Source organism: Vicugna pacos, chromosome X, assembly GCF_048564905.1.
Source record: "Vicugna pacos chromosome X, VicPac4, whole genome shotgun sequence".
NCBI lineage: Eukaryota > Metazoa > Chordata > Mammalia > Artiodactyla > Camelidae > Vicugna > Vicugna pacos.
The window spans coordinates 97,293,603-97,318,393 of NC_133023.1; the positions used below are offsets into that span (position 1 = coordinate 97,293,603).

General features: G+C 47.5%; 1 protein-coding gene across 5 annotated transcripts in view; it reads right to left on the reverse strand.

The window, feature by feature from the left end:
- FGF13 (fibroblast growth factor 13) overlaps positions 1–24,791 on the reverse strand; it is a 627,264-nt gene that overhangs the window by 429,451 nt on the left and 173,022 nt on the right. For 2 of the 5 annotated variants that reach the window (XM_072956098.1, XM_072956095.1), the window contains exons 1-2: positions 15,654–15,791; positions 14,276–14,491 (exon numbers count right to left, since the gene is read on the reverse strand). In XM_072956098.1, the coding sequence (XP_072812199.1) occupies positions 14,276–14,324 (49 nt within the window). In that variant the 5' untranslated portion in view covers positions 14,325–14,491; positions 15,654–15,791. Of the gene's footprint in view, positions 1–14,275; positions 14,492–15,164; positions 15,301–15,653; positions 15,792–24,791 lie in introns of those variants that run through there. The other 3 variants (XM_072956096.1, XM_072956100.1, XM_072956097.1) reach the window with 3 other exon arrangements.

Here is a 24,791-nt window from a genome sequence, read left to right on the forward strand (position 1 = left end):
ACTATACAATGGAATATTATTCAGCCTTTTAAGAGGACATTCTGACACGTGCTACAACGTGGATGAACCTTGAGGACATTATGTTAAGTGAGATAAGCCAGTCACGGAGCGATGGATACTACATGATTTCACTTCCATAAGTTATCTAAAATAGCCAAACTCACAGAAACAGAAATTAGAATGGTGGTCTCCAGGGGCTGGGGGAGGAAGTAATGGGGAGGTATTGTTTCATGGGGTACAGAGTTTGTTTTGCCAGATAAAAAGTTCTGGAAATCCGTTTCACAACAACATAAATATACTTAACACTACTGAACTGTACACTTAAAAATGGTGAAGATGGTAAATCTTCTGTGGTGTGCATTTTAGCACAGTTAGAAATAAAATAAATTTTTTAACAAAGATCATGCTACAATGCCACGTGGTACACTGCCATGAGCCTCTACTCCAAGAAAAAGTGGCTACGGTACACAAAGGCCCCAAACAGTTTAACTTGTGTAGAAATACTCCATCTAATGAAGGTTTCCTCATCTAACTTAATAAATAGGAAAAAAATGCAATCTTCAGTTCTGTTAGTCACGGGCAAGTACAATGGTACGAGAGATGAACACACTTTTAAAAACTGTTCTGCCTTTGTAGGGGGGAAACAATACAAGCAATCTTATTTAGGTCACAGCAGTTACTGTAAACATCCCAAGGAAAGCTTATTAATAACAGCCACCCACAAAGGACCTGGTTTCAAACATGGAATGTCATGGAGTCAGTGGAAAGAAGGCTAGGGGAGAATTTGCCTGGATTTTGGAAATTAGAATGTTAGGATTTTTTTTTTTTTTGTAGTTGAATTTGGATTGAGAAACAACAAATGGAGTCAATATTTTAAATCAGGAATTTGGACTAGATGGTTTCTGAATGGCCCTCTGGCTCTAAATCATAATGATTGATTGTTTAGTTGATTAAAAAAAATCAAGGAAACATCCTAAATATTTAAGCCAATTCTTGATTCTGCAACCAGTAGAGTAAAAGAGGCCACCTTTACTGTCAGTGTGGTCACAGAGAAATGCACTGGGCTAGGGCCCTGCCAATAACTTTCTTTAGGACCTCGGGCAGATCACTGCCTCTCTGTAGGCCTGATTCCCTCTTCTCTGTAATGAAGTTTGGACCAGTTACTATGGTATCTACCAGCCATTACAATGTCTGATTAAGAACCTGGGAAGCATGGTGGTGATGGTGGTAGAACACTGTGGGTGTACATCATGCCACAGAACTGTATACTCAAAAATCACTGTGTACTTTACCTCAATAAAAAAAATATACAAATAAAAAATTTTTAAAGGAACCTGGGAAGTGAAAACAGCCACTGTGAGCAATAGCTTATAATGAGAATCACAGGAAACCCAAAGGCTTCAACAAGAACCCTCTAGGCTTGGCTTTTATTTCTTTATTTTATTCAAGTAATCCTTGATCCCAAAAGTAACATGCTGATACACCAGAGATGATGCTATGAAAAGAAAACCTTTCCATAAAACAATAACCCCTTCAACATTGCAGCTACCTCCCCAATTCACCATCTGAGTCCAATCTGTCTACATAAGGCTTTCATAACCTGAGCCTCATCTCTATCAATGTGCTCAAGAAGAGATGTACCCTCAGTAGAGCAACTACTCTTACTTCTTCCAGCCATGGAAACTAAGCAACTCAACTTCTGGCTCAAAGGCAGGGAAACAAGTTTATTATCTTCTACCGGGTTTTTCAGATCCTAGGGAGATGCCTCTGCACTAAAAATCAATACAAGATTTTTCAAGGTGTTCAGTTTTGTCACTTATCTGGAGACAATGGCCTCAGAAAGAGGATGGATTGACTTCCCTTTTCTCCCTTTCTGTGCACATTGCCCTTTAAAGACATGCTCTTTGTTCCATAAATTCAAAGACTGCTTTTATGTCCAGTGGGGGGGAGGGGGAAAGCTGTGATTTCTAAATGATGAAATCTGTCAAAGTCTCAAAAGCTCTTGTGATACAAATCAGGTCATTCTATACAAACTGAACCCCTAATTCCAGAGGGGAAATAAAAACCATTTATAACTCAAAGTAACTAGCAATAATAGGTCAATGCACTTGATTGGTCGTGAACCAGTGACAGGGACCCAGCCTGGTGCCTGGAGGAGGCAAAGCAGGGGTGCACCTAGGCCTGGTCCAACCCTCACACTCCTCACTCCACCTCCCCCTTGCCAGATACAGGCAGGTAAGTGGTACCAAGAAGGGGAATTCCCTTGCCCGCCTGCTCGGGACTGGCAAAGGGATATCGGAGAAGTCCCACTCCCACGCCCTTAGCCTACCCACATTAAGATCCAATGAGGTCCAGCCCCCAGAAGGGTCAAAATATTTCAGCATTGACCTCCGCCATTCTCAAAGCTGTGCAGGGATTGCCGAATGGAGGTGAGCCTGTCAATAACAGAGAAAAGAGGAGCAAAAATGGAGAAAGGAAGCTTCCAAACAGAACATCTGCAGATGGAAGATGCGTAACACTGGGAAAACCGAGGACCCAATGCACATGGGTGGTTCATGGACGACAATGCTGGGCACAGACCTCAGTGCTCTTTTGGGTACTGAACCCTCTGAGAATTTGTTGAATATGGATGACATCACCAGAAAAATACCCATTTACACCTAATTTCTAGGGGTCCTCTGATGTCTCTAGGACAATGTTTCCCCAACTTGCCCAATTATTAGAATCACTTGGATGCTTGTTTACAATTCACATTACCAAACTCTCTTCCTAAAGTTGATTCAGCAAATGAGGGGGAGGAAGCAGCCTTTCTTTTTGTTTTGTTTTGTTTTTGTAAACAAATCCTACAGGTGATTGTTAACTTCCAACAAGCTTGAGAAACACCGCTCAGGAGCAGTAAGCCCCTTAATTGGCTGAGCATTAGAATCACTTAAGGAGATTTATAAACAATATGGATTCCTAAGCCCCATGTTCAGATCTACTGAATCAAATTCTCATGGTGGGGATGCACGTGGTGGGAGGCGATGCTGATGCTCAAGCAGGAATCTCAGCTCTAGGGTCCCTGGACCAATGATCAATAACCCGTGCCCAACTCCATCCAGGTTCCCTCCTCGGTAGTTTGGACTGGCTAGGGCCCGGATGGCTAAGATGGGCACCAGGTCACTCACTACTGGACATATCGCCAAAGTGGGATAGAGTGCTTTGTGCACTGAAAGTCTGATTCCTCTAAGTAAACTTGCAAAATATCAGCTCTATGAAGGCAGAAATGATTATCTGTTCTGTTCACGGTTGTCACATAGGAGGTTCAACAAATATTTGAGTAACGGATGAATTCATTAATACATGAATTAGTTCAATAGGCGCTCTGGATCCACAGATTCTGCATCTATGGATTCAACCAACATCAACCACGGATTGAACTTTTTTTAATTCCAGAAAGTTCCAAAAAGCAAAACTTGAATTTGCCACAGGCAGGCAACTATTTACATAGCATTTACACTGTATTTACAACTATTTACATGGCATTTACATTGCTCTAAGTTTAAAAGTAATCTAGAGATGATCTAAAGTACACTGGGAGCACATGCATAGGTTGAGTCAGCATCAGATTTTGGTATCTGGGGGGGTCCTGGAACTCATCCCCAGCGACTGTAATAACTAAAATCCATTACATTGGAGTATGACTATCAGACAGATGTGTGAATCTGTAGATTTGTTTCTACAGCCAACAAGCCGTTAAATAAGAACTCTCTAACTTGAATAACCAATATGAAAATCACTACTAATACTATTTTAGTAATATTATCAATACCACCACTAACCAAATTCTATGTATATTATCCATACATTATCTATCTTTAAAATACACATGGGAGATAAATAAAGCTATCTCCATCATGGAGAGGCTTAGAAAGTTCCTAAGCAGAGGAACTTATATGTGAATACAAGTCTCTCAAATCCATGCTTCTAAGCATGCAGCCTCTTTTACAGGGAAGATGACCGACTGTAGAAATTATACCCCAAACTAAATGAGCAATATTAAATTCAGATGGATTGCTGCTGTCATTCTAAGAGCTTATGATATGATTTGGAGTTTCAACTTAAAGAAACCTAGAAATGATGCTGAGCATCATGGCTAAGTAACACACTTCCCGAGTACCTCTTTTGTGAAAAGAGCCCTTGAGGTTAAAATCTAGTTGGGGAGATAAAATATAACCAGATGAAAAGTTAATCATGAGATTTATCCAGAGTAGCCTATGGCCATTGCCAGATGGGCAACAGAGAAGCCCAGTGCAGGGGATAAGCATTTCCTGTAGGGAGGGTGGAAGAGGGGCTTCCTAGAGGATGTGGGTTAAGCTTGGACATGAAGGATCGCAAAATGTAGAACCAATAGGTAGACCGTTCCAGATCAAGGAATGGTGGGAGCTGGAGCAGAGAAGTCAATTTGAAGACAATCCATAAGCAATATATTGTTTATGTTAATTTTATTATATCGTGAATATCATATACGTCCACTGTAGAGAAAATAGAAGCTATGAATAAATATACATACGCATATGCATCCTCTATACATCTTCTACAAGCCAGCCACCCAGATTCCGTTTAGTATTCTTTCAGGATTTATTCTAAGCATATTTGTGTATTTATTTAGACACACGCGTATTTGTCTACATGCACTTAATTTTATATTTACAGATCCATACATGCATATATGTATCTTAATATATGCACATATTCATATGTTTGTTTATAAAATAATGTTTGTGGAGCCCAATGAGAAGGCTCTCAAGGCGGTAGAGAAAAACTTGTCACAACCACAGGCACAAAATCACCATCTCTCCTTTGCCACTCCCAAATCCACATCCACTGCCCACGCTAAAATGACAGCGTAAAAGATTATTTAATGACATAGAAAAACATTCTTACATGTTGCGAAAAAAAGAGCAGGTGATAGTATCTACTGCATGATCCCACATATACGCTTAAAGATGTGTATGTCTGTATTATAAAATTCAGAGAAAAAAAAAGCCTGGAAGGAAAATGTCCAAAAGTTACCCTAGGAGGACAACCCTTGGGAGAAATTTTCTTCTCTATGCTTTTATGATTTTCCAAATCGTCCCCAGTAAACATGCATTATTTTGTAATGAGGGAAAAAAAAAAAAAACGACGCCACGAAACATAAGCAATATAAAAGCAGACAAATAAAAAACAAAACGGTCCTGAGCGGTCTGCTCAAGATGCAGCCTAGGTTTTTTGAACAGCTGAAACCGAATTAGCATTGACCAGAAGACAGAGAAAGCAGAAAGCCCTGGTGTTCGGCCAAGTCCTGACTTCAAGGCTTTGATGGGTATCTGCCTTTCAGCGGCCCCAGCGGGTGGGTCAGGTGTATCCTGAGCAAGGGCGCCTCGATGGCTGGCGTGGGGAGGCGGGGGACAGGACACTCTTCCTCCGGCCCCGCCCCCCGCCACCATCTTAACGCCGCCTCCCAGCCGCGGCAAAGCGCGAGTGGTCGAGACCGCAAGGCCCCGGGCAGCCCGCGGGCGCCCGGACCCTTCCCCCGCGCGCAGCCGCCCGCCCCGCCGGCGCCCCCCCCCCCGCCCCCGGCCGCGCTCTCCCCGCGGCGTCCCCGCATGAGCCGGCCGGGCCGCGGGCACCCGGGGGAGCGGGTGGGCAAAGCCCGCCGCCGCCCGCCGCCGGCCGCAGGCAGCTTTGTCATGCATGCCCGGCGCTGAGCCGTTCTTCGCCAACTTTCACCTTCGGTGACACAACTTTTCCGTGTTTCTTTTTTCGGCAGCCGCCGCATCACGAGGCTCATGAGCACACCGGTTTGTAATAAACCCGCCTGCCAGATCCGCGGCGACTGGCGGACACCGGTTAACCGGCCCGTTGGGCGCTCCCGTCCGGTTCCCATGGTCGGAAAACAAATGCTCCCGGGAACGAGAGCTGCGAGGAGTGCTGGACCCGCTTCCCCGAGAATGGCTCCGAAAACCACGCGCAAAACCAAGAGCTCTCGGAAGTCTTAATCAAAAAAGCCCCCGAGGGGAGAGGCCAGCAGCACACACACACAGAATCAAAGGCAAAAGAAGCAGGTCAGCTCACAATACTTTCAAAGTCCTGCTTGAAAGAAGATTCTGAAAATATCTATAGGCATATTCACGATCTGCGCCCAGCCTGCCTTCTTGAGGTTGTTTACTTCTACTTTTAACAGCAAGATAAATATTTTAAGAGCTCGATCTGTTTACTCACCCCCAGTGCAAAAGCAGTAGAAGTGCAACCTACCTAATTTGGAGGGATCTGAGAACTGGGTCTCACATTTGTTACTCAACTTACCTGTAACCATGCCATAGACCCGCCGCTGTTAATTGCATCTGTTAAACATAGGTTCCGCAGCACAGAGAAACACTACATGAGTCCTAACTTTGAGAACTATAATACGCTCGTTCAAGGCCTGTGTCTCTATTAAGAAGATATATTTTTGGAAGTATCTAACTGAAGGCAGCATAAACAGTATGAAAAATAAAGCTCGCACTTTATTTTTCCATTTAAAATGAGTTATATAATAAGTAGTGAAAGCTTCTTCCATGGAGTTACACTTTAAGGAGGGGAATTTCTTTCACTGAAGTTAATATAGCTATCAGGGGAGAAAATCCAGAACTGAGAATCCTCCAATGAGCCCAGCATACCCTAAGGAACCCCATTCAGTTAATGAAAACCACTGACATCTGTTGATGAGAAAAGGAGGGAGCAGAAAAGCAGAAAAGGAGGTAGAGAGAAAGGGAGGGAGGAGAGGGTAGGACTGAGAGGGAAAGAGAAGGGAAATGAGACAGATGATTCTGATCAGAGACAGACTGAAAGCATATGCCATGTAATGGGAGAAAAGTAAACAATTGGGAGTTTTACCCAGTCGTGAATTAAGAGGAAGTGTAATCTTTTGAATACAGGTGAGACAAGCTCCTAGACACAGTTCTGGGAGAAAATACCATTATTTTCAAACTGACAGATGCTTACATCTTGAAAGTCACAGTCATGGCCAAGTGAGGGGAGATGCACATTGGAAAGTATAAAGTCAAGCTGTCCAAGGCCAAAGAGGAAGGAAAGGGCACCCCTAAGGCAAGACTGGGATTCTTTCATTTCTGTATGCCCGGGGCCCGGCACAGTGCCTGGTATGGAAAAGCCACTTGAGAAATGTTCAGAGATCTGTTAGGCTGAATCATACAAAGATCACAGCCCTGGAGCAATTATGCCTGTATAGGCTAACTCTCCCTAAGCATGTCCACGCTGACAAACAGGAAGAAATTTTGTCCTCGTGCAAACCTGGATTAGAAAAGAACGGCCTGTGTTGCCTAGGGAGGCAGTATAATACGGCGGTTAAGAGGTAGATTTGAAGTCGGCCAAACCTGGCTCAGACCCTCGCTCCACCACTTTAGCTGAGTGGCCTCAGGCTGGTCTCAACCCCTGAGACTCAGTTTTTTGTCAAATGCAAATAATAGTAGTATGTCTATCCATCTTGGATAGATTGTTATGAATCCAGATATTTCACGTCAATCCCTGGCATATAGTAAGTGCTCAGAAAAACTATTTTTAGGACCCCAATCGAAGTGACTTCCCCAATTTATCTGTCAGAAAGTCAACTATTGACACTAATTCCTTGGAGTTAAAGCTCTGTCTCTGACAATCCTTAGTTCAATGCCAGGCACTGTGCTAGTAATTTGCAACCCACTAGCTGTGTGACCTCATACAAGCTACATAATCTCCCTAAACTTCAATTTTCTCATCCCTGAAGTCCATAAATACTAATCACTACTTCATTTGGCTGTCATGTGGATTAAATGAGATGTATGTAAAAATAACGCATGCCTAGTCAATAGTGCTTGGTAATTTAGAAGCTACTATAATAATGATAATGATAGTAACTATCATTATTGTTATTGTTATTAAATGATGAATAAAACATGCCACGGCTTAAAGGAATACCCTACCTGGCCTAGATCATTCAACAAATACTCCTTATGAGCCTGGCAAGTACAAGACCCTACTGAGTGCCCTAGCGTTGGGCAGGGTGGAGGCGGGGGTCTTCCCAGAAATCTGAGGACAAGACAAAGAGAAGGCGTGTCAACCAGGAAAGGAAACATGCTGACCTGAGAGAGGGCGAGGTCTCAGAGACAAAGAGTGCATTCTGCGTGATTCCATTTCTAGTCAATTCAATACAGGCAAAACTACAGTATGATGATAGAAACCAAAATAGTACTTGCCTTTGAAGGGGGAAAGATAAGGAACATAGGAAAACTTTCTGGGGTGATGAAAATATTCTAGATCATAATTTTGGTGCTGATTATGTGGGTGCAAACATTTGTCAAAAGTCATTGAGATGCACACTTAAGATGTGTGCACATTACTGTGTAAAATCTTCAATTACATAAGAGGAAATTGGACTCATACAAATGTTTTTTTATTAACTCTTTTATAATTTGGCCTCTGACCAGGCCTGCCTTTTGCCAGATTTTTTCATTCTTCCCCGGCCCTACTATCCAGAAAGAACAGGCATGTATACCTGAGAATTCCTTTGGGCCAAACAGTGATTGTCGGAATGAAATATGAAGTCTTTGCAGAAGGCTGAGAGCAGACAAGCCAAGCAAACAACTCAGCTCAGCCGGACCCCAATGCACCCCCCTAGAATGTCAACCTAAACCTTACACCCACAGAAGCTAAGGGTTAAAAATCAGCAAGGACACCTACTACCCTCTGCCCTTCCCCTGTGGGGAAGGTCATTAGCCAGTGACACTAAGACCATTTCCATTTGAAAATCAATGCTAAGAGTAATTTACAAGGGCAGAGGCAGGAGTAGGGCAAGAGAACAGCTTTACAGCCATCTCAACCTACAGTCATTGCAATGTAGGCTTCATGTTTATTGCAAACCCAGATCCCTAAAAAAACAGTCCTTCACATTTCCATTGTGCCCCAAGAATCAAGAACTTCTCTCTTTTCTAAAATAAAACCCCTATTTTCAGGATTAATACCCTGGAAAACATGGCTTTAGAGAAGGCCATCCAATTCAAGGAGAAATTAGACCTGTAGGCTAGAGCGGTGATCACAATGATCACTATGTACTATTTCACTTTCTTTAGGAAATTAGTGCCATTTGCCCAGAAATCCACACCCCTAAGAAATATTTCATCAAGATGTGGCATTCACCGAGGTGATAAAATGCCATCTTTAAAAATGTCAGAAATCTGATTCAAGTGAGTCTGTGGAACTGGTATATCACAAATCCATACGCTACATTTCAAGTTGGTGAGGACTGACTAGGATGAACCGCGCTATACAGGACAACGAGCCTCAAGCCCACTCCTCAGCCTGTGCTGAAAATTCCTGCTGCTAACATGTCTTCTGGATCTTCTGGATAGGGAAATATAAATTGGTGACTGTAGACAATGATTTGTCTTCTCTGCTAATTGCTAAAGCTGTATTATGTGCCTAATCTTCGCATTTCAAAGATCATGTTAAGCTTAGGAAGGTAAGACATGTAGGATCCCCTGCACCCGCCATACTTTAATTCATGGACTTTTTTTCCTCCTCCTTGAATTGTTTAATCTTAGCAATTACCGTCTATTCCTTTCAAATTTCTCAACTCCAAAAATATAAACCATAATGAAGCAGACACTAGAAAGCCCTTTTATTGGATATATTTGAAGAGCTGCAACACATTCTGGTTTGTCTGTGTTGATTGTAATTCCCCGAATGAGGAGTTGATTTGAACATAAAACAGCACAGCTGCAGAGACCTGGGATGTTAACAATTTCGTCTCCCTACTAACTGCCTCACAAATCAGCCCTCCAGCGTATACCACCCAAACCCTGATTCCTGTTCTCAAGGCCACCATACATTTCCCTGCCCTAGGCGTCGACCACAACCTCACAGCTCACTCTCTGCCCCTCACCCATCCTGCAACATCCATTCCTATTCCAACCTCACTCACCTCTCCAGCCCAAGGACGCATCCTAACCCCTTTTTAACGATTTGAACTGTACTGGACAGAGACTTAGAAGATGCGGAACTAAGAGAGAAGATATAGCACCCCTAACCCGTATCCCAAATTGCCCCCACTTGCTCCAGCCTGTCAGTAAAGAAGCTGCCCATCACTGGAAATAATGATGAAGAGGATTTGGAGCCATTGTGCACTGGTCTTCTGCGCCTATCCCTGAGAACAGACTTCACATTTCTGATTAGAGATCTAGAACAGACTAACATTTCTGATTGGAGATCTCTCTGGCCACACTGCCTCGCTCATCACCATCTTCAGCACAGAAGAAAATATGGGGCTTATGACATGCCATAAAACCACACTGGTCCACGATGATTTATGCACCAGGTGAAAAAACAAGTCCCTACGTGAGTAATAGGGAGATTATGACTGTTAGTTTTTAATAAGAGGTCACCAAAGTCATGATTTCTTGTGGGTGAGATATCTGTGAACACCTGCTTTGCCTGACCCAAGCCTGAGAAAGCCTTGACGGAAGCAACTGCAGTAATCCACCAAGACCAAGAAGAGCTGTTGGAATGGCATTCAGGGTTCAAGACTTGGTATGTCGGCTGCCTGACCACAGTGCCCTGTCTTTCTTCGGTATGGTTAAGAGATACTATTGGAAAAGGCCAGGAAGTGAGCTGAAAATGAGTTATGCCCATAATTGCACGTGGGCACCGTAATCCCTTACAGCAACAGCTGTGCAAGTGGCTGGCTTCTCGGACTACGCATGGAACTGTCCTCCATCACAAGGCAGCCAGGAGAAAGCCAGCCTGACGCCAGTGCTGACCATCTCAGAGAGAACCCACAGCCCACATGGCCTTGGAACTTGCCTGGATATGATGGCTCTCTGGCTAAGCACAAGGGAAGGGGTTGCCAGAAAAAAACACACACAACTCCAAACAGGTGGCTACGAACCCAGACAATTTTGAAATCGAGAATTGGCTAGCATTTTCACTCAATCCACAAACGATTGGGTTTTATCTGTAACAGGCTACACGTTTTCCGAATGCCACAGGAACACAGTTGCAGTAAACCAGAGACACAGCCTTAACTGAGTGCTTTTCCAACAGATAACTGCTGAAAAGATCTTAAGTGACAAGGTAGAGAAGAGTGAGTCAAAGCTAAGCGAGTATCTGCTTGAACAAACAAATGTTATGCTTTCTTCTTCCCTAAAATGGAAATAGGTCCTCCTGTTCGGGAGCTGAGTGCCCCAAACTATACATACATCTGCCAATTGAAAAGTTTATGCAACGCCTAATTAAATACACGAAAGATGATTTGCTGCACAAGAGGCCATTTTAATAGTTTCAAATAAATTCAAAATTCCCATCCCCACCTCCCAAAGAGGGCCATCTATCTTGTCTGGCTATGTTATTGAAAAGGTTATCAAAAAGATCACTGTCCGTCAGTGGTCTTAACTTCAATGAGTTGAAGAAAATGTCATTTATAAAGACAATGAGCAATTTACATGCTCTCATAGCTCTATTTCATTAAGCATCACAAAGCAGCTTACTGATTACCTACTTCCTGTGCTCTAAAAACTCAAGGAACCTGTACTCTGATAATCTTCCAAACAGTTATGATAGGCCGTGGGCTTAAACCCCAATTGATGGGGTGCGAGGCCAAATATAAACAAGCAGTAAGCTTTTGAAATGGATTATGAAATTCATTCAAACTGTTAATAAATTATTTGACTTGATTCAGTCATTTGTCACACCATTGTTCAAAATTGTGTATACTCCGAGTACCTATTAAAGGTTCAGTCCTGTATCCTATGTTGCCCAGAGTGTGTTCGAGTCACTTAGCTTAAAAAAATCCAAAAGTGACTTATACATAGGAAATTTGTAAATAACCAAACCTCTTCATGAATATGGTCAATAAACTTTAGTGCTTAAAAATATAAATAGAATTGGTATCGTTCATCTTTAACATAAAAAGTAGTGTTTAAGATTTAGTCACATAAGACTTAACATACTTGAAAAGGTAAAATATTAAGGGCTATCAGGCATTCCGTTTTGAAAATGCTCTAAATTCAACAACCAACAGAAAGGCAGAAATGGGGCTCTTAGCAGCCGTAAGATTCCCATCTCCTCAGGAAAGTAAACTCCCTTCTTAAAAGTTACCTTGTGAAATTACTTTAATTTATTCTAATTACAACCATAATTCCAAATGCTAATTACACAATTCCTACAGAGAGGTATTCGGTTTCAAATGTGACAAGTGAGTCAACTTAAGAAAATATTAGGACATACACCTAGTACAAATTTTCATTATTGAGTTACAGAAACTTGTCCTAATGTTTCCAGGCTTGTTATTCCCGTTCTGGACAATTACAAAGTATATTCCAAAAACAGCATCTCACTTTCTATAAATGAATTTAGTTTCAGGGTCCTTCCAAAGGTAGCCTGAAATTAAACCTTAGGTAACCACCTGATGGAAATCAGGGACCAAAGTTCCAGAAACAAACTTGAAACACTCTCAGATGCCTAGATCAATTTGGTGCTACCAAAGTTCCATTTACCTTTCCCGGCCCTCTATGGAAAACAAAACCTTCTATGACCCGGAAGTCACTTTCTCTTAAATGAATGCCTGTTTAAACTCGCAAGGAGGAGGAAAGCTCTGGAAATGTATAGCAAGAGTTCTACTTTCCGGGCAACTGTTTCAGTTAATCTGTGCACCAGCTGGTAGGAGTGGGTGCGAAGGGGCTGAACTCGAGTCTTGTGGCAGGTCAATGGCAACACTGACCCTTCGGACAACAGATCTAACCCCCCTCCCCCACAAACTCCTCGCGCCTCCCGTCGACGCTTCGCCTAGTTGGAAGAGAACCGGCTCCATTTAGAAACAAGGATAAAGGCCCTGAGCTGAAGACTTTGACAACTTTCCGCGGGGGAGGGCTGACGCTGCCCTAGAATCTCCGGGGAAAGCAAGCTCGGAGAGATGGGGAGAGGCGAGGAGGAGATGAGAAAAGGGAAGGGGGAAAGCAGTGGGAGGGAAAGGAGCCCCAGGGCTCAAGGAAGAACTGGGGCCCCGGGAACGAAAGCTGGGGCTCCCCCCACTGCAGCCCCACTTCTGCAGCAGCGTGGACTCGGCATGGGTCGCTGCGGTCAAGCGTGCGTGGGGCCCTCAGGGCCGGTCCAGCCCACTCCGGCGCCTGCTCTGCTCTGTGGCCATTCCGGACACTGGCACCTAAGGCACCTGCGGTTTCCCCACTGCTCTACCACACCCCCTCTCTGTGCCTCTCTCTGCACCAAGGTCTCCAAGGATGCTATCTCCAGTTTACATCCCGGAGCCAAGCCAGGTCCTCAGCAAGGCGATGGCTAGGACTGGTGCGGGTCAGGGGGCGCCCCTTCCTTCTGAGTTCTCCCCAGCCTGAGCCCTGCTCTGCTGCGCCTCTCCAACCCGCCGGAGGGAGGCCCCAGGCCGAGAAGCGCTCTCCAGGGGACCGGCGGCCGGGCGCCGCGAGCAAGGGGGCTAACCCCCCGAGAGCGGAGGGAAGGGGCTCTCTCCCTCCCGCGGAGGCCCGCTCCCTCTGGGCACTAGTGGCCAGGGGACAAGAGCCTTTGTTCTCCCGGGGCTTGGCTGCGCTGCCGAGGCGCAGCGCGGGCGGCGCCGGGGCACCGGGATTGCTCACTTTTGCACGCGGCGTGTCGAAGGTGGCAAGCTCCTGCCTTCTGGGGAGGAGACGGAGAGAGTTGGGGAGTAGGGGGCGTGAGGGGGAAAGGAGCGTGGGGGGAGGGGTTTTGCGTCTCGGCCAGGCTCTTTGTTTGCATTGGGGGCGGGGAGAGGGTGTTGAAAGTGGATTCGAGCTTGGGTTCTAATGGGGCAGATTCCTGAGTATGTCACCGTGTTGCACCCGCGCAGCACACATATGCACACTCACGCACACACAGACACTCGCTCGGAGGGGCGGCCGGCCGGTAGCAGGCAGCGCTGTTCCCGGCGCTCGGGGCTGCAGCAGCTTCGTCTGCCCGCAGCGCCACCCCGGTGCGTCCAGAGGGGGAGTGGAAGAGGCTGGAGGCACTCGCAGGGCGACAGTTTCACGAGGAAGGAGGGAAAGTGGTGCAAACCCAGACCCCCCGCCACCCCAGCGGCCCGCCTTCCCGCGCCCCCCCCCCTTCTCGCCCCGGGTCGCAGAGGTCACAGGCGGCTTAGGCTCCGGGAGGGAGGCCGGGAGCCGCCGGGAGCCGCCGGAGGGCGGCGCGCACGCGAGGGCGCGAGGGCAACCAAGGGAAGGGAAGCGGGCGGGCTTACCCTTAGAAGCATCTTTCTCCTCTTTGGGCTTGGTCACCTTTCCACTCATAGATCCCAGCTTGCTTGACAAGGTTCGGCCAGGAGACGGAAGTCCTCGCCGAGCGGGCGGGACTTGGGAGAGTGCTTAAGGCGGCAAGTCGCGACCGCGAGCTCCCCTCGGTGTTGCTCCGGGCGGAATCCGCTTTTCCCCAGCGCTGCCGCCGCCGCCGCCGCTGCCTACGAGAGAGTGGGGAGGAAAGGAGAGGGGTGAAGGAGGAGCCGCCGCCGCCGCCGCCGCCGCCGCCGCGAGCCCGTGCGGCCGGCCGCGGGAGGAGCCGCTCGCCTGGCTCCAGAAGTGCAGAGACAAAGCGGCGCGGCGCTCCCTCCGCGCCCGCGCCCGCCGCTCCTGCCCACCCGCCCGCCCGCGGAGAGCTGCGGTCGCCACCCCGGGGGCCGCCGAGAGGTGCGGCCGGGACTCCCCGGCTCGGCCGCCGGCCTCCCGGGGCTCCGCGCGGACCGCTCGCCGGGCCGGCGCGGGCCGCACGGGGAGTTGCCTGGGTGGGCTGCCCGCGCGCCGGCGGGTTGCTTCCCCCGCCTCTCCCCATCCGCTTCGGGCCGCCAACTCCATCGAAATAAAACCCCGAGGAAGGTTTAAAAAAAAATCAAAACAAAGACGAAAATATTCACTTAAAAATAACGAGCCTCCCCGAAAGGGAAATGTTTGAACATGTGATGAGCAACGTGTGAGCCTGTTACACCGCAGAGCCGCGCAGCTCCTCGCCGGCGGAGAAGCGAGAGGGGAGGGTCGCCTCTTGCTTTCTGCTGAACCAATTTTCAGGTTCCTATAATTTTGCCCAAGGGGGGTCCCGAATTGCTGGCGGGCGGAGTAGCGAGAACCGATGGCCCTTACCTGCTCTCTCTCTCTCTCTCACCCTCTACACCCACACCCCCTCGGAGCTCGCCCGCTCCCTCGCTCGCGCTCTCCTTCCAAAGAACTCGCGGGTCCCAGAGAGCCGCGAATCGGCGCGGCGGCGCATTCTATATAAGCGGCAAGGTGTGGGCTCGCGGGGGGCGGGGGCCGGCGGGGGCGGGGCCGGCACAAAGCCGCCTGCGGGCTGTAGTAAAAGGAGAGCTCGGCAGGGGCGCGCCGACGTCAGCCGCGGGCTGGCAGAACCCCCGCGAGCCCAGCGGAGTGCGGGCTGGCGTGTCGGCCGGGCGTTCCCCGGCCCCCTCTGGGGCAGGCAGGGCCCGCGGGCGCCGCCGGAGCGGACTCGCACCGTGGGCCGCCGAGATCGAAGCCTGGCGCCCCCAGCCACCCTCCAGCCCCCGTCACCTCCCTCCGATCCCGGCGCCCGCCTTCCCCGCCGCGCTGCTCGGGCCCGCGCTGGTCGCCACCTACACTTTGGGGACTCCGCTGTTGGCAAGTGCCTGCACCGAGCGGTGAAATATCAGTCCAGGAGTCAGCGACTCCTCGCCTCCAGCCAGCCGCCCAAGTTGAGATAGCCGGGTTCTCCGTGAGAAGGGCGCGCTGGGATCCGGGTGTCAGTAGGGCAGAGAGTGAAACTGACCGCGGCGGCTGCCACCTCCCACCCCCATCCCCACCCCACCCTCGCACGCAGGCCCCTCCTCCTAGGGGCTGGTCGCTCTGGTTGGCAAACTAGGCGTGGAGTGCCCACCACCCAGGATGGCCCACCCCAGGCAAACGGAGTGAGGTGGGACTAGGAGCTAGCGCTGAAGGATTAACGGATTCGACATGTCGCCTGGGGCACACTACTGACAAAACAGGGAAGGTCCCTGAAGATTTGAACTAGAGGGAAAACTGCTCAGAAATCGTACAAGAAGGAGGTGGATGGGGAAGGAGAAAGAGCCAGGGAAAGATAAGGGGGGACAGGGTAACCCTGGGACGTCCTGGGAATCCCTTTCCGCGACGGTCCTTCTCCTTGCGCGGATACCCTGAAGCCTGGAGCTCTGTTGAGGGACTGGGGTGGCCGCTGGCAGGACTGGTCCTCAGAGCTGTCCATTAATCAGACCACAGGCTCCAGCCGGGCGGTGGAGATGGGCAGCAACTCCCATGCAAAAAATCCGTTTCCCCTAGTCCCACTCAACTCCACCGCTCCTTAATTCGGTTTCCTTAATGGCATTAAGCCAGGCGAAGAAATTATGTAGATGGATTAGTCCTACTGAATCCCAGGCGGTAACTCAATTACAAGAGCCTGCTGTGGCTTTCAAGACCAGGAGAGTGGGCTGCCCCTGCCTCCAGCCCGGGTCTAAAGGTCGGCAACCCTGTAAATTCAATTTGCAGCCTCTTTCTTGGTCTGGAAGGAACTCCAGGCCTATTTTTCTTGTAAATAATATCTAATAATCTGGAGGTTGATGACACAATGTGATTATCTAACCCAAGTTTAGATCATTAATATCAGTACTCTGGAAAAGAAGAAATTTCTCTTCAAATGACCTGAATTCAAAAGGGGTAGAAAACTGAGGTGGGTTTAGAGGAAAGATGTAAGGGGAACAGGGGAAGGAGTCCTCAGTTTACACCCAATAATAGTTAGTTACCACGGATATAGCACCTACCCTGTGCCAAGCACCATTATCTTATTTCATCTTCACAACCGTCCTAGGAAGTGTTATTTGCATTTTTCAAATGAGGAGACTGAGGCTTAGAGGGGTAACTTGCCCAGAGGTCACTCAGGTCGCTACTAAATGAGGAGCCTGGATTAAAAAAACTAAGAGAGCCAGGATAGGAAATCAGATGGGTCTGTCTTCAGTGCTCTTCGCTTAGACCACATGGTATCTTGACACTCACTCCTATCAGCCTGTTAGAAAGGAAGGTGGAAGCACATTTTCACTGGCTCTATCTGCAAATCCTAAACCCGTAAGTCTGTTCAAACTCCCTTAACTCTGCACAAACGCACACACACACACGCGCGCATGCACGCACGTATGCACTCCTCTCTTGTGCACACATAACATTTGCTTTGTCTACATAACCCCAGTAAGCAATAAGACCCTCTTTTGGGAAAAGGGTCAGTCTGTGTCTTGGGGGTTATTAAGCATGGTGTCCATCCTGAGTGTCTCAGCTTCCCTGACATGTTAAAATTTCCAGGGAAGTTCTCTGCACAGATAAGACATCCCCACCTCCCGTGCCCTATCACCAGTGGTACCTCCAACAAGGGCAACTTCCAGCTGGAAGCCAGGTATCAACTTGTTCCTGGAAGGACAGTAATAGTTAACATATGACTAAACCTAGGTTAGTTAATATGATTGAGGCAAGTTGAAGAGATGTCTGTTTAGGGGCATTAGTGGAGTCTTTCTGTCCATGAACACAAACCAGTAAAATTAAGTGTTTTTCTTCACCATAAACCATTCTGCAAAAGAAATAATCAGAAGAGAAAGAAAATAGACACCTCATACAAGAACAATATAGTGATGTGCGTCCACACGGGGGCAAATCAATGACGTCATAAAGGCATTCATGCCAGATACCAAGGATTATGAATATTCAAGGGCCAGAACAAGCAATTTCATCCAAACAAAGCTTCTGAAGACCCTGCTTGGGGAGGTCACAGGCAGCTTCTTTTGTGTAAGGCATAGAGGCTTTCCCTTGCTCAAAGCCCTGTGAGATGTTTCATATGAACAGAATGTTGTTGGTACCTGCTCAGAAAAAGGCACGCTCCAGCGTCCAGCCCGCAAGCTCCTTGGTATTTTGGGATATTGGCAAGAAGATTGGACATCTGTGTGAGGGCATTCAGAGGGTGGTCGTTTCCCCACCGCCAGACAGACTCAGTCTTGAAGCATCTCAATAAAGCCTGAGCTGAGTCTGTGGTACTTCTTCTGCCCTGTCCCACAGAGGTAGAAGTTCCTTCACTTTCAGTCTAGCAGTTTGCACCCTCTGATCCCTTCTCTCCTGTCTGCTTTGTCACTATGGTCAAATGGTACCATCTGTCCGGTCTCTGCTCCTTCTATGAGAGAGAACTCCATACGTTGGCTACAAAATGGGATACAGGGGTGACCATGTGTAGTCAAGTAACTCAGTCCTGGAATTAAAGCAATATTTTAAAACAAAAGGCCACATGGCCATGCCTCTAAAGAGGGCCAGGTTGTTTTCTGAAGGGAAGAGCCAAGGCTTGAGTCTTCGGTAGAAAAGTGGAAAAGGTCCTGAGAGTCTCATCCTCTTGGCCCTACCATCTCCCTGGTGTCTATTTCATGCCAGTCCCCAGATGCCTCAAGACACCAGCCTCTGGATTCCACATTTGCTCATCCTCCAGCAGCTCTGAGCAATGCTCCTGGGCAAGATGCCATGTGGTTCCATTGTCTGTGCTGGAGGGTAAAGTGAGGGTGAGTGGGGCCACGGAGTACAGATACACTTAGGGCTTTTTCCTGGCAGATTTGGACTGGCTGAGTGCAGAGCCGCTGTCATCAGGAACCACCAAATTAGACGGTTCAGTGACAAGATGGCTTCTCACTGGACCAAATGTGTTTTTCCTTTGTGAAAACACTTCACAGCAGAAAGCTGGTTCAGAAGGAGGCAGCCTGGCAAAAGCTACACTTCCAGCCGGGGTACTCGAGATAAAGAAGGGCCCGTCGGGCCAAGTCTGGGAGTTGGAAGTAACTTCAATTTTTAAGTTCCTGTCTTAGCAATCTGAATTTTGAGATCCAAATGCTAGCGCCCTGAAAGGATCCATTTCTGATTCAAAGCCTACAGTGTTTATCAGCGTCATGATTTACGATGGCTTTCTATCAGAATCAGGTGTGAACTGAATCTGTGTGACATAAGCGCTGGGTAAAATCATCTACAAAGATGTGAGCATAACACGGCCATTGCATGGTGGGCATTAGGCCTAGTCCCCTTGATTCTGGGTGGCTGGCAGCCGCTTCAGTCTATAGGGTATGGCGGGAGCAACGCTCTATTCATTTCAGGCTAGGTTACAGAAGGCCATGCAGCTTCTGCCTGGCCCTCTTAGGATGCTTGCTCCGGGGAGAGCCAGCCACCCGGCATGAAGTCAGCGTGCCCTGAGACCACCATGGTGGAGAGATCACATCTAGGCTCTTCAGCTTCCAGTGCTACCTGAGCTCCCAGACGACAGCCAGCGTTGACCGCCAGCCAAGCAAGAGAGCCATCTTGGATGTCTAGCCCAGTCAAATCGCCAAATAACTGCAGCCCCAGGTGACAACTGACTGCCACCTTGTGAGACACCTCACAGTGGAGAACTTTTCAATGGCGCCCTTCTCAAACCCCTCATCCATACATAACACTATGAGCAAAATTAAATGGTTGCTTTTAGCTGCCACACTCACTTTAGGGTGATAAGCTATGCAGAAATAGTAACTGGAATAGTGACCGAGTTTCTCCTAATCCTTCATGCATATGTCACTCCACCCTCTAGAGGTCATGTCCTCCTGAATCCAGGCTGGCCTTATAACTTGTGGTTACCAAAAGGATATGGCCGAAGTGATGCTGTGTCAATTCCCAGCCAACCTTTAGGAGACTGGGCAGCTCTGCTCTCTTCTGCGGGAAGCCAGCCTCCACATAAGAAGGCAGATCCCTTGACACCCACGTTGTGAAGAAGCATAAGGAGGCTCTACGGAGAGACTGCATGAAGAACCGAGGAACCCAGCTGACAGCAGGAATGAAGCTCCGGACACGTGACCCCCATCAAGCCATCCCAGCCAGCTCCCAGCCATTCAGCTGCGAGGCTGCAGAACTCACCAAGCAGAAAAGAGCCATCTTTGTGGCACCGTGTCCAAATCCCCAACCCACAGAATTGTGAGCAAAATGGTCACTTTAAGCAACTCAGTTTGAGGGGGTGATTTGTTACACGCAGCAGTAGGTAACTGAAATGAGAATCCCAGAATCACTTTTGGACCAAATCAACTCCGTTCCTTGTTCTTCTATAGAGCAGAAAGGGTCTTTAGAGTAGGGGAAAGTTATAAGACAGAGAGATGTAATGATTTATCCGAAAACAGCTTAGCACTAAGACCTTTCCAATCTACACCAAACATATATATGATCTTCTGCCTTGAAATCGCACATTGAGACCATGGTAGTGCAATGTTGGGATGCCTGTCAGGAATTTAAATGTTCCGTCCCTTTCTTCTCCCATGAAGGAGGAAACAATGAGCTAGAGCTTGTTTCAGGATTCACTCTCACTCCCCAACAAGGAACGTCACTGGGCAGCACCGGCTCTCCCAGCAATAACACACAAAAGACTTCGGCCCAGGTCAGCTTCCAGAAGATTTTCAAATCCTGCTCTTGCCTCCATTCGAGTGGTTCTACTGCAACACTAACAGCAAATACTTCAGGCAGAAAAATGTTATTTCTTGCAAAATTCTTGGATAGAGTAGAAAGTTGTTAGCACACATCCATTTGCCTATATCTTGAACTCTCAACAAGACTGTAAACTCCTGGATGACAAGGACTGGGTTAAACCCTCCTGAGACACACGGCCCCCATGCCCACCGCACAGTTTACATCATGCCCGGCACATCAAAGGCACATCACTGTAATACTGTTTATTTAATTTACTAGATGTCCTGCTCTGCACAAAATATTTATCCAGACTATGCCATTTTATACTCAAAGCACCCTCTGAATGAGTAACTGTTATTATCTCCATTTTCCAAATGAGAAAACAAGCTCAGAGAGGTGAAACATCTTACCCAAGATTGCAGTTAAACGGTACACCCAGGACTGAGGCTCAAACAGGACCTTCTGTTTCCAAAGTCCCTGCTCTTCCTGCTCCAGGACACTGCATATTTTGTGGAAGTTACAGAATAATTAGTGTTTCTAAAATTTCTCTTTATTTAAAATAAAGCCAAGCATTAGAGCGAGAACAGAGATCTCAGGGCTTATGGGGCTTTCTTTCATCTTCTGTCAATTCCTGACCCCCTGCGTGGGAGACAGGGAGCCCACGGGGCACACAAATCCCCCTTTCGGAAAGGGCCTCCTATGGAGCTGCAGGGAGAGTGGCAGGGGAAGCCTCGAGATGTCAGCTCTTCCAGGGTCAATCCTCAGCTGCAGAACCCTGACCTCACCGGAGGCCCTGTCCTTCCTGGGGCAGCCCACACCCAAGTGAGAGCAGGGCCTGGCCACTGGAATTAATGCAGCCTGTCTGACAGAGGGCACTCACTCCGGAGCTCTCCATCTGGTTGGCCAAGTCGTTGACTGGGCCTGCATCACAGTTCAACTTCTCCCTCCGCCCAGTCCCCCCTCTCCCTCCCCCCTCTTCCTTTCCCAGTTGTTGATTCCTAAGGGACATCTTCCACCATGAACTCCATCTGCTCTCAGAGATCCCAGCCTGTGCCTTCTCTTTTTCTCTCCAAGCCTATCGGTCTGCCGGGGCTTTAGGTAAGGGGAGATTCCGAGACTCTTCCTCTTCCTCGGATGGTTTAAGTGATTATCACTGGGTCACTTGTGCCTTTTGCCTCCAACTTTCCTGTCTTTTGGGGAAGTTGCTTGGAGTCTTCTTTGGAGTGCCAGGGTTTGGGGCTTGGATTTAAACCTGCCCACAGAGCCCTGATACCCAGCTGGCGCTGTACATAATGGTGACATTTCAGGGAAAGAGGGATAATTTGCAGATGGTCAAGAAATACCAACTTGGGTTTCTAATGATGAGACACTTGTACCTTCACCCCCCTTTACTGGAGACCATTTGTAACCCAGTTGATGTGGTTTTACCCGGCACAGGATGGATTTGCACCTGGCACATAGCTGGAGTGACGATATCCATCACACTGTTGGCTAACTACGCTCTCCTCTAAGGGACTTCCTGTACTCAGTTTCCCACTTGTGGAGTTCTTCATTCTCCTCCCATCCACTCCTGCCAGTGCAGCCTCCAGTGTTACTTTCCTTTCACTGTTTCATCCCGTCTTCCACTACCAGGGTCTAGGATGACTCTTCCCTATTACTTTTTCTCCATTTTTATTCCACTCTGTTTCATAAAGCTTCCCTTCTCCCTCCATCACCCAGCCTGCAAGGTTAGGACCTACTGTTGTCTGCTTCTGGGGGAGAGCATGTCGGATCAGTGATAGGAGATCTGCCTCACTGCCACTCAGCCAACAAAAGAGGGGTCCCTCTGAGAGTCCCCACTTACTCTGAAAGGAAAGAAGTGACAGCATCATTTTTCTCCTCTGTAGGCATGCCCTGGAAGCCTTGTCAAGGCAGCAAGACTAATGGCCAAAACCAGGAGAGGCAATTAATATATGGTGCTTTATAGAAATTGTCATTTCATTCTCGCAACTGTCCTAAAAGTTTGATATGGTCTCCCTTCATTGATAAATAATGAAAAGGGCCAAGAAAGAGCAATTTACCTGCTCGGGTTCCCACAGCTAGCGGGCAGCACTATCAGGATTTGAACCAGGCCTATCTGTTGCAAAAGCCTACACACTTGGCACTGCCGGATGTTGACATAGTCAAGAAGGTTCACATACCAGTCTTGGCACAGGTTGGCATGGGCCACAGGATTCTGGAAGAATCCCATGACCAGTGAGTGAGTGATGCTCTGGGTTTGGTGTTAGTGGAGGGGACATCTGTGAGAGCCACATCAAAGCAGGCAGTCAGGAGAGCTGTGGCCCTGGGACCGAAGGCAGAGGAGTCTCTCCAGAGGCCTCTTTGTCACGGCCACAAGCCTCCACTGCTCCTCTTTGATCTTCCTGTCGGGGGACTGTGCTCGACTGTCTGTGGTCAGCTCAGCTTCCACTGTCACCCTTGACCAAGGCCAGGAATTAGGTTACCCAGAAGCCCCTTCCCCAGCTGGTTCCAGGTTAGCGTTTGCCACTGGGAGAAGCAGACACGGAAGGTGGAGATGAAGCGGAAGTCACCGCTCTCGGGAGACCGTGACAATCCGACAGAGCGACTTCACACATTTCTCTATGAGCCTCCACTTCCCGGTCACCTTTTGCAGCAAGACCTGGTGACTTCTCACACTCCCATTTGAGTTCTGGCTTCCTCGCCTCCTCCAAGGCTTCAAGGTGAGTCATTAGAGATATCCTCTGGTGACCTAAGCATGGGTTGTTTCCATTCCCAACTCCAGGCTGCTGCCGAGGTCTGTGGAGAAGAGGCAGACGGGAGGAAGTCCTAGACACTGTGGGAGTCTCGGCAGGAAGAAATGTGGCCCAGCTTTCTCCTGAGTGCTGAGCAAAACTGGATGCAGCCCAAGAAAGGCCCGGCCCAAGGAGACCAGGAGATCGGGAAACAATACCAGACCTGTCTCTATTCCCTGTCTCCCAGGCCTCCTAGGGGCCAAGAAGGGATGAAGTAAAGGTGCAGATGAGGTCCGTGTAAAGGGAGCTTCTGCCAGGAGACCTGCAAAGAGGGCAGCTTCCTTTAGGTACTTAATTTCCCACCACTTGAGGGCCTCCAAGCCCTTACGGAGCTCTCAGAGACCCCTTCCACCACGAGAGGACCGCAATGAGCTGGTGACAAACAAAATACTTGATAATCATCTCTGTGGATCCAGGAACCCCCACCCAGAGGAAGGCTGATGAAGCAATGCACACCTAAAGAAATCAACCAATGGGGGGACAGACCAATGTCAACTTGAACAACCATGACAGGTGTAACAACAAAATTAGAGCTTACGCAGAGATTCAAGTGCAGCCTAAAAAGAGACTTTCTGGAAGTACAAAATGTTATTCCCCAACTAAACAGTTCAGTAGATGAACTGAAGGAGAGGATGATCACTGCTGAGGCCCCAGATAGGGACCTGGAAGAGAAAGTGGAAGAATCACAGAGCACAAAGTCGGGAAAATACCAAGAGAGGGAACTCATGAAGGAAAATGTTAGAGACTTGTCGATCCTGAAGAATAATAAGTCTTCTAGAAGAAGAGGAAAGGCAGTAATATTTTTTAAAGATAATAGAAAAGAGATTTTCTGAGCATAACAGCTATAAAATTTAAATAAATAAAAGATGCAAAAAGTAACTGAAAATTAAGAAAAACACTCCTAGAACACCACTGGATCAAAAGTAAAATTACAAACTATCTAGAAAGCAATTTAAAAGAACACTTTATTCTAAGACCTACTTGACACAGCAAATGCCTTACTCAGAAAAAATACTATATTCTTAAATGTCTTTAGTATTAATGAACCAAGATGCAAAGATAAAGGAACTTAGATTTCATCTTGAGGTCTGTGGGAAAGAACCAGAAATTAAATTAAAAAGAACTAAGAAAAGGCTTTAAAACAAAATGATGGAATTAATGAAATAACCCAAAATTGTTCTTTGAAAACACACATAAAACAGATAACCCGCTTGAAAGTCTCATTAAGGAAAAAGACAAGACTGAAAATGGAAAAGTATACATAAAAATTTAAATAATTATAAAATGATGCTACGCTTAATTCTACAACAGCAAATTTGAAAATCTAGAGAAAAAGGATGATTTTTTAGAAACCAAAATTAACACAACATAAAGTGATGAGTAGGTCAGTTATCAGAAAAGAGGTTGAAAAAGTGAACAAGCACTTACCATTGAAAAAGTCATTATAACAGAGTGGGTCATCTGTTTTAATTTAACTTTTTTTTTGACAAGTAAT